Here is a 16,561-nt window from a genome sequence, read left to right as displayed (position 1 = left end):
GACCCCATAGGAACCCCATAGAGCCCCCATACCCCCCATAGGAACCCCATAGAGACCCCATAGGAACGCCATAGAGACCCCATAGAGCCCCCATAGCTCCCATAGGAACCCCATAGCCCCCACAGGAACCCCATAGAGACCCCATAGGAACCCCATAGAGACCCCATAGAAACCCCATAGAGACCCCGTAGAGACCCCATATTAACCCCATAGAGCCCCCATAGCCCCCATAGAGACCCCATAGAGCCCCCATAGCCCCCAGAGAGCCCCCATAGGAACCCCATAGAGACCCCATAGCCCCCATACCCCCCATAGGAACCCCATAGAGACCCCATAGAGCCCCCATACTCCCCATAGGAACCCCATAGAGACCCCATAGCCCCCATAGAGACCCCATAGAGACCCCATAGAGCCCCCATACTCCCCATAGGAACCCCATAGAGACCCCATAGCCCCCATACCCCCCATAGGAACCCCATAGGAACCCCATAGAAACCCCATAGAGCCCCCATACTCCCCATAGAGACCCCATAGCCCCCATAGAGCCCCCATAGGAACCCCATAGAGCCCCCATACCCCCCATAGAGACCCCATAGAGCCCCCATCCCCCCCATAGAAACCCCCACAGGAACCCCATAGACCCCCCCCCTTCCCCATAGAGCCCCCGTCTAACCGGAGCGCAGGTTGGTCATGGTGGAGGGCAGCTGGAGGTGGGCGGGGCTGTGCGTGGTGACGCCGATCTCGATAGAGCCCGCCCACTTGTCCACCATGCGGTCGAGGCGCACCTGGAAGAGCTCGTTGTCCCGTAGCGCCCGCGCGCTCAGCACCACGCCGTGGTTGAAGTCGTCCGTGGCGCTGGGGGGCAAGGAAGGGGGGGGGTGATGGGGAACATGGCCCATGGCCCATAGGGCCCAGAGGCACCAGAGACTCCATAAACACCCCACAGGCAACCCATAGAGCCCGTATCGAACCCATAGAGCCCATATCGACCCCGTAAACCACATATCGACCTAAAGACCCCATATCGACCCTGTAGACCCCATATCGACCCATAGAGCCCATATCGAACCCATAGAACCCATATCGACCCCGTAAACCACATATTGACCCCATAGAGCCTGTATCGACCCAAAGAGCCCATATCAACCCCATAGAGCCCATATCGACCCATAGAACCCATATTGACCCCATAGAACCCGTATCGACCCCGTAAACCACATATCGACCCCATAGAGCCCGTATCGACCCAAAGAGCCCATATCGACCCTGTAGACCCCATATCAACCCAAAGAGCCCATATCGACCCTGTAGACCCCATATCGACCCAAAGAGCCCATATCGACCCCATAGAGCCCATATCGACCCAAAGAGCCCATATCGACCCAAAGAGCCCATATCGACCCAGTAGACCCCATATCAACCCAAAGAGCCCATATCGACCCTGTAGACCCCATATCAACCCAAAGAGCCCATATCGACCCTGTAGACCCCATATCAACCCACAGAGCCCATATCGACCCCATAGAGCCCATATCGACCCAAAGAGCCCATATCGACCCTGTAGACCCCATATCGACCCAAAGAGCCCATATCGACCCTGTAGACCCCATATCGACCCATAGAGCCCATATCGACCCTGTAGACCCCATATCAACCCATAGAGCCCATATCGACCCAAAGAGCCCATATCGACCTTGTAGACCCCATATCAACCCAAAGAGCCCATATCAACCCTGTAGATCCCATATCGACCCAAAGAGCCCATATCGACCCTGTAGACCCCATATCAACCCATAGAGCCCATATCGACCCAAAGAGCCCATATCGACCTTGTAGACCCCATATCAACCCAAAGAGCCCATATCAACCCTGTAGATCCCATATCGACCCCATAGAGCCCATATCGACCCAAAGAGCCCATATCGACCCAAAGAGCCCATATCGACCCTGTAGACCCCATATCAACCCAAAGAGCCCATATCGACCCTGTAGACCCCATATCGACCCAAAGAGCCCATATCAACCCAAAGAGCCCATATCGACCCTGTAGACCCCATATCGACCCAAAGAGCCCATATCGACCCCATAGAGCCCATATCGACCCAAAGAGCCCATATCGACCCTGTAGACCCCATATCGACCCAAAGAGCCCATATCGACCCTGTAGACCCCATATCGACCCATAGAGCCCATATCGACCCTGTAGACCCCATATCAACCCATAGAGCCCATATCGACCCTGTAGACCCCATATCGACCCAAAGAGCCCATATCGACCCCATAGAGCCCGTATCGACCCAAAGAGCCCATATCGACCCTGTAGACCCCATATCGACCCAAAGAGCCCATATCAACCCTGTAGATCCCATATCGACCCCATAGAGCCCGTATCGACCCAAAGAGCCCATATCGACCCTGTAGACCCCATATCGACCCATAGAGCCCATATCGACCCCATAGACCCCATACAGACCCCATAGAGCCCATATCGACCCCGTAAACCACATATCGACCCCATAGAGCCCGTATCGACCCAAAGAGCCCATATCGACCCTGTAGACCCCATATCAACCCCATAGACCCCATATCCACCACAAAAGCCCCATATCGACCCCAATGACCCCATATCCACCCCACAGACCACATAAACCCCATATCCACGCCACAGACCCCATATCCACGCCATAGACCCCATATCAACCCCATAGACCCCATATCCATCACATAAGCCCCATATCGCCCCAGTGACCCCATATCCACCCCACAGACCACATAAACCCCATATCCACGCCGTAGACCCCATATCGACCCCATAGACCCCATATCAACCCAAAGAGCCTGTATCGACCCAAAGAGCCCATATCGACCCCATAGACCCCATATAGACCCCACAGAGCCTGTATCAACCCAAAGAACCCATATCGACCCCATAGAGCCCATATCGACCCAAAGACCCCATATCGACCCAAAGACCCCATATCAACCCAAAGACCCCATATCGACCCCATAGAGCCCGTATCGACCCCGTAGATCCCATATAGACCCAAAGAGCCCATATCGACCCCATAGAGCCCATATTGACCCTGTAGACCCCATATCAACCCAAAGACCCCATATTGACCCAAAGAGTCCATATCAACCCCGTAGACCCCATATTGACCCCATAGAGGCCATATTGACCCAATAGAGCCCATCTCCACCCCATAGACCCCACAGACCCCTATCCACCCATAGATGCCATAGACCCCATAGACCCCATATCCACCCCACAGACCCCACATCCACCCCGTAGACCCCATACACATAATAGACCCAATACCCATCTCATAGACCCCCATAGACCCCATCTCCACCCTATAGACCCCATAGGCCCCATATCCAGACCATAGACCCCCACAAACCCCATATCCAGATCACAGACCACATCTCCACCCCACAGACCCCATCTCCACCCCCTAGACCCCATCTCCACCCCTAGACCCCATCTCCACCCCACAGACCACATAAACCCCATATCCACGCCATAGACCCCATATCAACCCCATAGACCCCATATCAACCCCACAGACCCCATATCCATCACATAAGCCCCATATCGACCCCAATGACCCCATATCCACCCCACAGCCCACATAAACCCCATATCCACGCCACAGACCCCATATCGACCCCATAGACCACATATCAACCCCACAGACCCCATATCCACCCCATAGACCCCATATCCACCACAAAAGCCCCATATCGACCCCATCGACCCCATATCCACCCCACAGCCCACATAAACCCCATATCCACACCACAGACCCCATATCGACCCCATAGACCCCATATCGGCCCCATAGACCCCATATCCATAAGCCCCATATCAACCCCAATGACCCCATATCCACCCCACAGCCCACATAAACCCCATATCCGCGCCATAGACCCCATATCCACGCCATAGACCCCATATCAACCCCATAGACCCCATATCCATCACATAAGCCCCATATCGCCCCAATGACCCCATATCCACCCCACAGACCACATAAACCCCATATCCACGCCGTAGACCCCATATCGACCCCATAGACCACATATCCACCACAAAAGCCCCATATTGACCCCAATGACCCCATATCCACCCCACAGCCCACATAAACCCCATATCCACGCCATAGACCCCATATCGACCCCATAGACCCCATATCAACCCCAGAGACCCCATATCCACCACAAAAGCCCCATATCCACCCCATATCCACCCCACAGCCCCTATATCCACCCCATAGACCACTCCCCCCCCAATGCGCCCCACAGCTCCTCACTGCGGCCTCAGCGCCGTCCGGCCCTCGTTGACCACGGCCGCTTTCTGCCCGCAGTTGGGGTGGAAGAGGAGGCGCTGGGGCGGGGGGGGGGGTCCCGGTGGGGCGGGCGCCCGGGGGTGGTGGGGGCCGTTGGGTGCCACGGACGAGGGGTAGGGGGGGGGGTGGCGGAGGGGGAGGGGACAGGGCCCGTAGGAGGGCGTTGTTGCGGCGGAGGCGGTCGCTGGGGTTGTGGTTGTGGACGATGGTGACCTTGACGGCCATGCCGTAGAGATCCACCACGCCGTAGAGCACCGGGGGGGTCACCGCCGTCGCCACCCCTGCATGGGAGGCAAGGGGGGGTCAATGGGGGGCAATGGGGGGCAATGGCGGTCAATGGGGGTCAGTGGAGGTCAACGGGGGTCAATGGGGGTCAACGGGAGTCAATGGGAGTCAATGGGTGATGACGATGCTCAACGGGCGATGATGGCGTCAATGGGAGTCAATGGGTGATGATGGGGGTCAATGGGTGATGATGGGGGTCAACGGGAGTCAATGGGTGATGATGGGGTCAATGGGTGATGATGAGGGTCAATGGGAGTCAATCGTTGATGATGGGGTCAATGGTTGATGATGGGGGTCAATGGGAGATGATGGGGGTCATGCCATAGAGATCCACCACGCCATAGAGCACCGGGGGGTCACCACCGTCGCCACCCCTGCATGGGAGGCAAGGGGCGGTCAATGGGGGGCAATGGGGGGCAATGGGAGTCAATGGGGGGCAATGGCGGTCAATGGGGGGCAATGGAGGTCAACGGGAGTCAATGGGGGTCAATGGGAGTCAACGGGAGTCAATGGGAGTCAATGGGTGATGACGATGCTCAACGGGCGATGATGGCGTCAATGGGAGTCAATGGGGGACGATGGGGGTCAATGGGTGATGATGGGGGTCAACGGGAGTCAATGGGTGATGATGGGGTCAATGGGTGATGATGGGGGTCAATGGGAGATGATGGGGGCCATGCCATAGAGATCCACCAAGCCGTAGAGCACCGGGGGGGTCACCGCCGTCGCCACCCCTGCATGGGAGGCAAGGGGGGTCAATGGGGGCAATGGGGGGCAATGGCGGTCAATGGGGGCAATGGGAGTCAACGGGAGTCAATGGAAGTCAACGGGGTCAATGGGTGATGACGACAATCAACGGGCGATGATGGCATCAATGGGTGGTGACGGCGTCAATGGGTAATGATGGGGGTCAATGGGTGATGATGGGGGTCAACAGGAGTCAATGGGTGATGATGGGGTCAATGGGTGATGATGGGGGTCAATGGGAGATGATGGGGGTCATGCCATAGAGATCCACCACGCCGTAGAGCACCCGGGGGTCACCGCCGTCGCCACCCCTGCACGGGAGGCAAGGGGGGGCAATGGGGGGCAATGGGAGTCAATGGGAGTCAACGGGAGTCAATGGGGGGCAATGGCGGTCAATGAGGGGCAATGGAGGTCAACGGGAGTCAATGGGGGTCAATGGGAGTCAACGGGAGTCAATGGGAGTCAATGGGTGATGACGATGCTCAACGGGCGATGATAGCGTCAATGGGAGTCAATGGGTGACAATGGGGGTCAATGGGTGATGATGGGGGTCAACGGGAGTCAATGGGTGATGATGGGGTCAATGGGTGATGATGGGGGTCAATGGGAGATGATGGGGGCCATGCCATAGAGATCCACCAAGCCGTAGAGCACCGGGGGGGTCACCGCCGTCGCCACCCCTGCATGGGAGGCAAGGGGGGGTCAATGGGGGGCAATGGGGGGCAATGGCGGTCAATGTGGGGCAATGGGAGTCAACGGGAGTCAATGGAAGTCAACGGGGGTCAATGGGTGATGACGACGATCAACGGGCGATGATGGCATCAATGGGTGGTGACGGCGTCAATGGGTAATGACGGGGGTCAATGGGTGATGATGGGGTCAATGGGTGATGATGGGGGTCAATGGGTGATGATGAGGGTCAATGGGAGTCAATCGTTGATGATGGGGTCAATGGTTGATGATGGGGGTCAATGGGAGATGATGGGGGTCATGCCATAGAGATCCACCACGCCATAGAGCACCGGGGGGGTCACCACCGTCGCCACCCCTGCATGGGAGGCAAGGGGCGGTCAATGGGGGGCAATGGGGGGCAATGGGAGTCAATGGGGGGCAATGGCGGTCAATGGGGGCAATGGAGGTCAACGGGAGTCAATGGGGGTCAATGGGAGTCAACGGGAGTCAATGGGAGTCAATGGGTGATGACGATGCTCAACGGGCGATGATGGCGTCAATGGGAGTCAATGGGTGACGATGGGGGTCAATGGGTGATGATGGGGGTCAACGGGAGTCAATGGGTGATGATGGGGTCAATGGGTGATGATGGGGGTCAATGGGAGATGATGGGGGCCATGCCATAGAGATCCACCAAGCCGTAGAGCACCGGGGGGGTCACCGCCGTCGCCACCCCTGCATGGGAGGCAAGGGGGGGTCAATGGGGGGCAATGGGAGTCAATGGGAGTCAACGGGAGTCAATGGGAATCAATGGGTGATGACGATGGTCAACAGGCAATGATGGCGTCAATGGGTGAAGATAGGGTCAATGCGTGATGATGGGGTCAATGGGTGATGACGACGGTCAACGGGTGATGATGGGGGTCAATGGGTGATGATGGGGTCAATGGGTGCTCATTTGCTCAATGGGTGCCGATGGGGCTCAATGGGTCTCAATGGGTGCCGATGGGGCTCAATGGGTGCCGATGGGCTCAATGGGTGCTCATTTGCTCAATGGGTGCTGATGGGGCTCAATGGGTGCCAATGGGGCTCAATGGGTGCCGATGGGCTCAATGGGTGCTCATTTGCTCAATGGGTGCTGATGGGGCTCAATGGGTGCCAATGGGGCTCAATGGGTGCCAATGGGGCTCAATGGGTGCCGATGGGCTCAATGAGTGCCAGTGGGGCTCAATGGGTGCCGATGGGGCTCAATGGGTGCTGATGGGCTCAATGGGTGCTCATTTGCTCAATGAGTGCTGATGGGGTTCAATGGGAGCTGATGGGCTCAATGGGTGCTCATGGGGCTCAAAGGGTGTTGATGGGGCTCAATGGGTGCTCATGGGCTCAATGGGTGCTGACAGGCCTCAATGGGTGCTGATGGGCTCAATGGGTGCCAATGGGGCTCAATGGGGCTCAATGGGTGCCGATGGGGCTCAGTGGGTGCCGATGGGCTCAATGGGTGCCGATGGGCTCAATGGGTGCCGATGGGGCTCAATGGGTGCCGATGGGCTCAATGGGTGCTCATTTGCTCAATGGGTGCCGATAGGGCTCAATGAGTGCCGATGGGCTCAATGGGTGCTCATTTGCTCAATGGGTGCCGATGGGGCTCAATGGGTGCTGATGGGCTCAATGGGTGCTGACAGGCCTCAATGGGTGCCAGTGGGGCTCAATGGGTGCCAATGGGGCTCAATGGGTGCCAATGGGCTCAATGGGTGCTCATTTGCTCAATGGGTGCTGATGGGCTCAATGGGTGCTGATGGGCTCAATGGGTGCCGATGGGCTCAATGGGCGCCGATGGGGTTCAATGGGTGCTCATGGGCTCAATAGGTGCTGATGGCGCTCAATGGGTGCTGATGGGCCTCAATGGGTGCTCATGGGCTCAATGGGTGCTCATTTGCTCAATGGGTGCTGATAGGCTCAATGGGTGCTGATGGGCTCAATGGGTGCCAATGGGGCTCAATGGGTGCTGATGGGGCTCAATGGGTGCCGATGGGCTCAATGGGTGCTAACAGGGCTCAATGGGTGCCGATGGGCTCAATGGGTGCTGACAGGCCTCAATGGGTGCCAGTGGGGCTCAATGGGTGCCAATGGGGCTCAATGGGTGCCAACGGGGCTCAATGAACACCCTCAAGGCCATTCGCTGTCCACGCTGGGGGGCACCAAAGGCATGGGGATGCCCCCAAAAGCCACTGGGGGTCCCCGTCCCCACCCCCACCCCCAAGGTGTCCATCAATCCCACCCCCACCCCCGGGGGTCCCCCCCACCTTGGTCAATGCCGTTGATGTAGAAGTGTAGGGCGTTGTTGGGATTCAATGGGCCGATGTGGTCCCCTTCCTGTGGGGCAATGGGGGGCAATGGGGGTCAATGGGATCAATGGGGGTCAATGGGGGGGTCAATGAGGGGCTCAATGGGCCTCAATGGAGATCAATGGGGATCAATGGGGGTCAATGGGGATCAATGGGGGTCAACGGGATCAATCAATGGGGGTCAATGGGATCAATGGGGGTCAATGGGTGCATCAATGGGGGGTCAATGGGACCAACGGGGGGCAATGGGGGCAATGGGTGCCATGGGGGGGCAATGGGGGGCAATGGGGACCAATGGGGGCCATGGGAGGGATGGGGGTAATGGGGACATTGGGGCAATGGGTTTCAATGGGGCCAATGGGGTATAATGGGCACCAATGGGCACCAATGGGTGCCAATGGGCGCCAACGGGTTCCAAAGGGTTCAATGGGTCCCATTGGGTACGATGGGTGCCAATGGGTCACAATGGGTACAGTGGGTCCCAATGGGTGCCAACGGGGTACAATGGGTCCCAGTGGGTGCCAATAGGTACAATGGGTCCCAATGGGTGCCAACAGAGTACAATGGGTACCAATGGGTGCCATGGGGTACAATGGGTCCCAGGGGGCGCCAATGGGTACAATGGGTCCCAATGGGTGCAAACAGAGTACAATGGGTCCCAATGGGTGCCAATAGGTACAATGGGCACCAATGGGTGCCAATGGGTGCCAACGAGGTACAATGGGTGCCAATGGGTGCCAGTGGGTGCAAGGGGTGACAATGGGTGCCAATGGGTCCCAACGGGTGCCAATGGATACAATGGGTCCCAATGGGTGCCACCGGGTCCCAAATGGGTGCCAACGGGTGCCAATGGGTAAAATGGGCACCAACAGGTGCCAACGGGTACAATGGGCACCAATGGGTGCCAATGGGTCCCAACGGGTGCCAATGGGTGCCAGTGGGTACAATGGACACCAATGGGTGCCAATGGGTCCCAAATGGGTGCCAACAGGGTACAATGGGTCCCAGTGGGTGCCAATGGATACAATGGGTCCCAATGGGTGCCAATGGGTCCCAATGGGGTACAATGGGCACCAATGGGTGCCAATGCGTCCCAATGGGTGCCAACAGGTGCAATGGGTGCCAATGGGTCCCAATGGGTCCCAGTGGGTGCCAATGGGTACAATGGGTGCCAATGGGTCCCAATGGGGTACAATGGGCACCAATGGGTGCCAATGGGTGCCAATGGGTACAATGGGTCCCAATGGGTCCCAGTGGGTGCCAATGGGTCCCAATGGGTGCCAATGGGTACAATGGGTCCCAATGGGGTACAACGGGCACCAACAGCTGAGTTTAGGGCTGGAATCTCCCCCATTGGAGCAAATCAAAGTGGGGGGGGGGGGGTTGGGGGGGGTCCCCCCTGTTTTTGGGGGGGGGGGGTACCTGTAGCTCATCCAGGCTGAACTCGCAGTATTCCCGGCGCGTCCCCTTCCCATTGGTGAGGATCCCACAGCCGCTCATCATGATGGTGCCTGCAGTGGGGTGATGGGGGGCTCAATGGGGTGCTCAATGGGGTGATGGGGGGGCCCTATTGGGGTGATGGGGGGCTCAATGGGGTGATGGGGGACTCAATGGGGTGAGGGGGGGTGCTCAATGGGGTGATGGGTCTCAATGGGGGGAATGGGGGGGCCCTATTGGGGTGATGGGGGGCTCAATGGGGTGATGGGGGTGCTCAATGGGGTGATGGGGGGTGCTCAATGGGGTGCTCAATGGGGTGGGGCTCAATGGGGTGATGGGGGGCTCAATGGGGGGGGGGGGGATCCTCAATGGGGTGATGGGGGGCTCAATGGGGTGATGGGGGGTGCTCAATGGGGTGATGGGGTGCTCAATGGGGTGATGGGGGGTGCTCAATGGGGTGCTCAATGGGGTGATGGGGGGCTCAATGGGGTGATGGGGGGTCCTCAATGGGGTGCTCAAGGGCGAGATGGGGGGCTCAATGGGGTGATGGGGGGTGCTCAATGGGGTGATGGGGGGCTCAATGGGGTGATGGGGGGTCCTCAATGGGGTGCTCAATGGGGTGATGAGGGGCTCAATGGGGTGAGGGGGGGTGCTCAATGGGGTGATGGGTCTCAATGGGGTGAATGGGGGGGCCCTATTGGGGTGATGGGGGGCTCAATGGGGTGATGGGGGTGCTCAATGGGGTGATGGGGGGTGCTCAATGGGGTGCTCAATGGGGTGATGGGGGGCTCAATGGGGTGATGGGGGGGCTCAATGGGGGGAGGGGGGATCCTCAATGGGGTGATGGGGGGCTCAATGGGGTGATGGGGGGTGCTCAATGGGGTGATGGGGTGCTCAATGGGGTGATGGGGGGTGCTCAATGGGGTGCTCAATGGGGTGATGGGGGGCTCAATGGGGTGATGGGGGGTCCTCAATGGGGTGCTCAATGGGGTGATGGGGGGCTCAATGGGGTGATGTGGGGTGCTCAATGGGGTGCTCACTGGGGTGATGAGGGGCTCAATGGGGTGATGGGGGGTCCTCAATGGGGTGCTCAATGGGGTGATGGGGGGCTCAATGGGGTGATGGGGGGCTCAATGGGGTGATGGGGGGTCCTCAATGGGGTGATGGGGGTCCTCAATGGGGTGATGGGGGGCTCAATGGGGTGATGGGGGGTCCTCAATGGGGTGCTCAATGGGGTGATGGGGTGCTCAAGGGGGTGATGGGGGGTCCTCAATGGGGTGCTCAATGGGGTGATGAGGGGCTCAATGGGGTGATGGGGGGTCCTCAATGGGGTGCTCAATGGGGTGATGGGGGGGCTCAATGGGGGTAGGGGGGATCCTCAATGGGGTAATGGGGGGCTCAATGGGGTGATGGGGGGGCCCTATTGGGGTGATGGGGGCTCAATGAGGTGAGGGGGGGTGCTCAATGGGGTGATGGGGGTCCTCAATGTGGTGATGGGGGGACCCCATTGGGGTGATGGGGACCCCACTGTAGTGATGGAGACCCCATTGGGGTTATGGGGGGGTCCCCATTGTGGTGATGGGGACCCCATTGTGTTGAAGGTGGGGGGGGGGCACCCATGGGTGCTGACCGGAGCGCAGGTTGGTCATGGTGGCCGGGTACTCGAGGCTGTTGGGGTTATGGGCTGTGACCCCCATCTCGATGGAGCCCGACCACTTGTCCACCAGCTTGTCAATGCGGATCTGGGGGGGGCAAAAGAGGGGGTCAGGGACCCCAAAATCCCCTCAAATCACCCAAAAATGATCGAAAATGACCCAAAATCACCCCAAAATCAACCCAAAATGATCGAAAATGAACCCAAATCACCCCAAAATCAACCCAAAATGATCGAAAATGACCCAAAATCACCCCAAAATCAACCCAAAATGATCGAAAATGATCCCAAATCACCCCAAAATCAACCCAAAATGATCAAAAATGACCCCAAATCACCCAAAATCAACCCCAAATGATCGAAAATGACCCAAAATCACCCCAAAATCAACCCAAAATGATCGAAAATGACCCCAAATCACCCAAAATCAACCCCAAATGATCGAAAATGACTGCAAATCACCCAAAATCAACCCAAAATAATGGAAAATGACGCAAAATCACCCCAAAATGACAAAAAATGACCCAGAATAAACCCAAAATGATCGAAAATGACCCCAAATCACCCCAAAATGATTTAAAAGGTCCCAAAATCACCCAAAATCACACCAAAATGACCAAAAATGACCCAAAATCAACCCAAAATGATCGAAAATGACCCAAAATCAACCCAAAATAATGGAAAATGACCCAAAATCTACCCAAAATGATCGAAAAGGACCCAAAATCACACCAAAATGATCGAGAATAACCCAAAATCACCACAACATCACACCAAAATGATCGAAAATGACCCAAAATGACTCAAAAAACAACCCAAAATGATCGAAAAGGACCCAAAATCACCCCCAAATGACCCCAAACCCCTCAAAAACACAAAGTCGACACAAAATCCCACCAAAATGCTCCAAAATCACACAAAATCGACCAAAAAACCCACCAAAACGACCCAAAATCACACAAAACCAACCCGAAACGACCCAAAATCACACAAAATCGACCCAAAATCCCGCTCAAACGACCCAAAATAATCAAATACTACTAAAATCACCCAAAACGACCCAAAATCTCCCCAAATTGACCCATCTCGAACATCTCCCCATCCCTTAGGGGCCGGTTGGTCAACACCACCCCATTGTTGAACCCCCAAAATCACATGAAAATGACCCAAAATCCCCCCAAAATGACCCAAAATGATCAAATATGACCAAAACGACCCAAAATCCCCCAAAATCACCCCAAAATGACCCACCTCGAACATCTGCGCATCCCAAAACGACCCAAAATCCCGCGAAAACGACCCAAATTCACACAAAACTAACCCGAAACGCCCCAAAATCACACAAAATCGACCCAAAATCCCACCAAGACGACCCAAAAACACACAAAACCAACCCGAAACGCCCCAAAATCACACAAAATCGACCCAAAATCCCACCAAGACGACCCAAAAACACACAAAACCCGAAACGCCCCAAAATCACACAAAATCGACCCAAAATCCCACCAAAATCGTCCCAAAATCCCACCAAAATGACCCAAAATCCCGCCAAAATGACCCAAAATAATAAAAAACTACTAAAATCACCCACAACGACCCAAAATGCCCCAAAATCGCCCCAAAATGACCCACCTCGAACATCTCCCCATCCCTTAGGGGCCGGTTGGTCAACACCACCCCATTGTTGAACCCCCCAAAATCACACAAAAATGACCCAAAATCACATGAAAACGACCCAAAATGATCAAATACACCCACAACGACCCAAAATGCCCCAAAATCACCCCAAAATGACCCACCTCGAACATCTCCCCATCCCTTAGGGGCCAGTTGGTCAACACCACCCCATTATTGAACCCCCAAAATCACATGAAAATGACCAAAAATCCCCCCAAAATGACCCAAAATGATCAAATATGACCAAAACGACCCAAAATCCCCCAAAATCGCCCCAAATGGACCCACCTCGAACATCTGCACATCCCAAAACGACCCAAAATCCCGCGAAAACGACCCAAATTCACACAAAACTTACCCGAAACGCCCCAAAATCACACAAAATCGACCCAAAATCCCACCAAGACGACCCAAAAACACACAAAACCCGAAACGCCCCAAAATCACACAAAATCGCCCCAAAATCCCACCAAAATCGTCCCAAAATCCCACCAAAATGACCCAAAATCCCGCCAAAATGACCCAAAATAATCAAAAAACACTAAAATCACCCACAACGACCCAAAATGCCCCAAAATCGCCCCAAATGGACCCACCTCGAACATCTCCCCATCCCTTAGGGGCCGGTTGGTCAACACCACCCCATTGTTGAACCCCCAAAATCACATGAAAACGACCCAAAATCCCCCCAAAATGACCCAAAATGATCAAATATGACCAAAACGACCCAAAATGCCCCAAAATCACCCCAAAATGACCCACCTCGAACATCTCCCCATCCCTTAGGGGCCGGTTGGTCAACACCACCCCATTGTTGAACTCATCGAGGGGCCGGCGCCGCTCGGCGGTCTTGTGCCCGTTGCTGAGCTTGATGAGGGCCCCACACTTCTCGTGGAACAGCAGCGCCTCATTGGTCGGCGCGGATGAAGGGGGCGGGGCTAAAGGGGAAGCCACGCCCACAAAGGGGGCGGTCTTTATTTAGTAGCGGGGGGCAATGGGAGGAGGAAGGGGAGGTTCATTGGGGTGGGAAGGAGGGAAGGGGGTGGGGCTAAAGGGAAGCCACGCCCACAAAGGGGGCAACGCCCATTCAGAACTAGGGGTCAATGGAAGGGGGGCTCACATTGGTTAGTAAGGATGAAGGGGGCGGGGCTAAAGGCAAAACCACGCCCACAAAGAGGTGATGCTCATTCATAAGCGGGAGTCAATGGAAGGGGAGGTTCCCATTGGTTAATGCAGATAAAGGGGCGGGGCTAAATGGAAAGCCACGCCCACCGAGGGGGCGGTCTTCATTCATAAGTAGGAGTCAATGGAAGGGGAGGTTCCCATTGGTTAATGCAGATGAAGGGGGCGGGGCTAAAGGCAAACCACGCCCACAGAGAGGTGATGCTCATTCAGAACTAGGGGTCAATGGAAGGAGGGGTTCCCATTGGTTAATGCAGATGAAGGGGGCGGGGCTAAAGGCAAACCACGCCCACAGAGAGGTGATGCTCATTCATAAGCGGGAGTCAATGGAAGGGGAGGTTCCCATTGGTTAATGCAAATGAAGGGGGGGCGGGGCCTAAAGGTGGTCCACGCCCACATATGGGCGTGTCTCCCAGGCCACACCCCCTTTTCCAGAAGCCCCGCCCACCGCTAGAACCCTTAGCACTGAAGCGCCGCCTCTTTGCGGCTGGCCACGCCCCCTCCCAAAGCCTTATATGGACAAGCCCCGCCCCTTTGGAGGGCCAGGCCCCGCCCCCTGGCACTCACCAGCCCCTGGTGGGTCCAGGCTGTCGGGGAACTTGTCCGGACGTGGCTGGGACCGGGGGGGGGCCGGGGTTGGGGGGAGGGCTGGAAGCACAGAGACCCACATTGAGACCCATAGAGACCCATAGAGACCCATAGAGACCCACATTGAGACCCATAGAGACCCATAGAGACCCATAGAGACCCACATTGAGACCCATAGAGACCCATAGAGACCCATAGAGACCCACATTGAGACCCATAGAGACACATAGAGACCTATAGAGACCCATAGAGACACATAGAGACCCACATTGAGACCCATAGAGACCCATAGAGACCTATAGAGACCCACATTGAGACCCATAGAGACCCATAGAGCCCCATAGAGACCCATATTGAGACCCATAGAGACCCATAGAGACCTATAGAGACCCACATTGAGACCCATAGAGACCCACATTGAGACCCATAGAGACCCATAGAGACCCACATTGAGACCCATAGAGACCCATAGAGACCCATAGAGACCCACATTGAGACCCATAGAGACCCATAGAGACCCACATTGAGACCCATAGAGACCCACATTGAGACCCATAGAGACCCACATTGAGACCCATAGAGACCCACATTGAGACCCACATTGAGACCCATAGAGACCCACATTGAGACCCACATTGAGACCCATAGAGACCCACATTGAGACCCATAGACCCATAGAGACCCATAGAGCCCCATAGAGACCCACATTGAGCCCCCCATTGAGATCCCCCATTGAACCCCATTGAGCCCCATTGAATCCCACTGAGCCCCATAGAGACCCACACTGAGCCCCATAGAGACCCACATTGAGCCCCATTGAACCCCATTGAGCCCCACTGAATCCCATTGAGCCCCATAGAGACACACATTGAGCCCCATTGAGCCCCATAGAGACCCACATTGAGCCCCATAGAGCCCCACATTGAGCACCATAGAACCCCATTCCCTATCCTGTTCCCATTCCCATCCCATCTCCATCCCACCCCATCCCTATCCTGTTCTCATTCCCATCCTACCCCATCCCCATCCCCATCCCCATTCCCTATCCTATTCCCATTCCCATCCCCACCCCATCCCATTCCATTCCCTATCCTATTCCCATTCCCATCCCCCTCCCATTCCCTATCCTATTCCTATCCCCATTCTATCCATCCCATCCCACCCGATCCCATTCCCATTCCCATCCCCATCCCATTCCCTATCCTATTCCCATCCCCATCCCACCCCCATCCCTATCCCATTCCCTATCCTATTCCCACCCCCACCCCCACCCCCATTTCCATCCCACCCCCATCCCCCTATTCCCATCCCCACCCCCATCCCCATCCATCCCCACCACATCCCATCCCCCACACCCCCATCCTCCCCCATTGACCCCAATCCCCCCCATGCCCCCATCCCCCCACCCCCCATTGACCCCCATTCCCACCTCATCCCCATCCCCCCCACCCCACACCATCCCCTCATTGACCCCCATCACCCCCAATCCCCCCCTCACCCCCCACCCCCCCATTCCCCCACCCCATCCCATCCCCACCCCCCCATCCTCCCCCATTGACCCCCATCCCCCCCATCCCCACCCCCCATTGACCCCCATCCCCCCCATTGACCCACATCCCCCCCTC

At 56.3% G+C, this 16,561-nt stretch overlaps 1 protein-coding gene across 1 annotated transcript; it reads right to left on the bottom strand.

Annotated features, from left to right (window-relative positions):
* Positions 1-668: 668 nt before the first annotated feature.
* LOC130592532 (neuralized-like protein 4) lies at positions 669-14,996 on the bottom strand (the record flags this gene model as incomplete). Its single annotated transcript, XM_057396944.1, has 8 exons — positions 669-855; positions 4,314-4,387; positions 4,458-4,630; positions 8,357-8,426; positions 9,821-9,909; positions 11,466-11,577; positions 13,929-14,104; positions 14,916-14,996. Coding segments are annotated over 8 exons (962 nt in total), but the record flags the coding sequence as incomplete, so codon positions are not given.
* Positions 14,997-16,561: the final 1,565 nt, after the last annotated feature.

This window comes from Pezoporus wallicus, unplaced genomic scaffold (assembly GCF_028554395.1).
Source record: "Pezoporus wallicus isolate ANWC-B61680 ecotype Strahan unplaced genomic scaffold, APGP_CSIRO_Pwel_v1 contig_13109, whole genome shotgun sequence".
In the NCBI taxonomy this organism is placed as follows: Eukaryota; Metazoa; Chordata; class Aves; order Psittaciformes; family Psittacidae; genus Pezoporus; species Pezoporus wallicus.
Note: the sequence above shows the minus strand (reverse complement) of the source record. Positions and strands in the feature narration are given on the sequence as shown.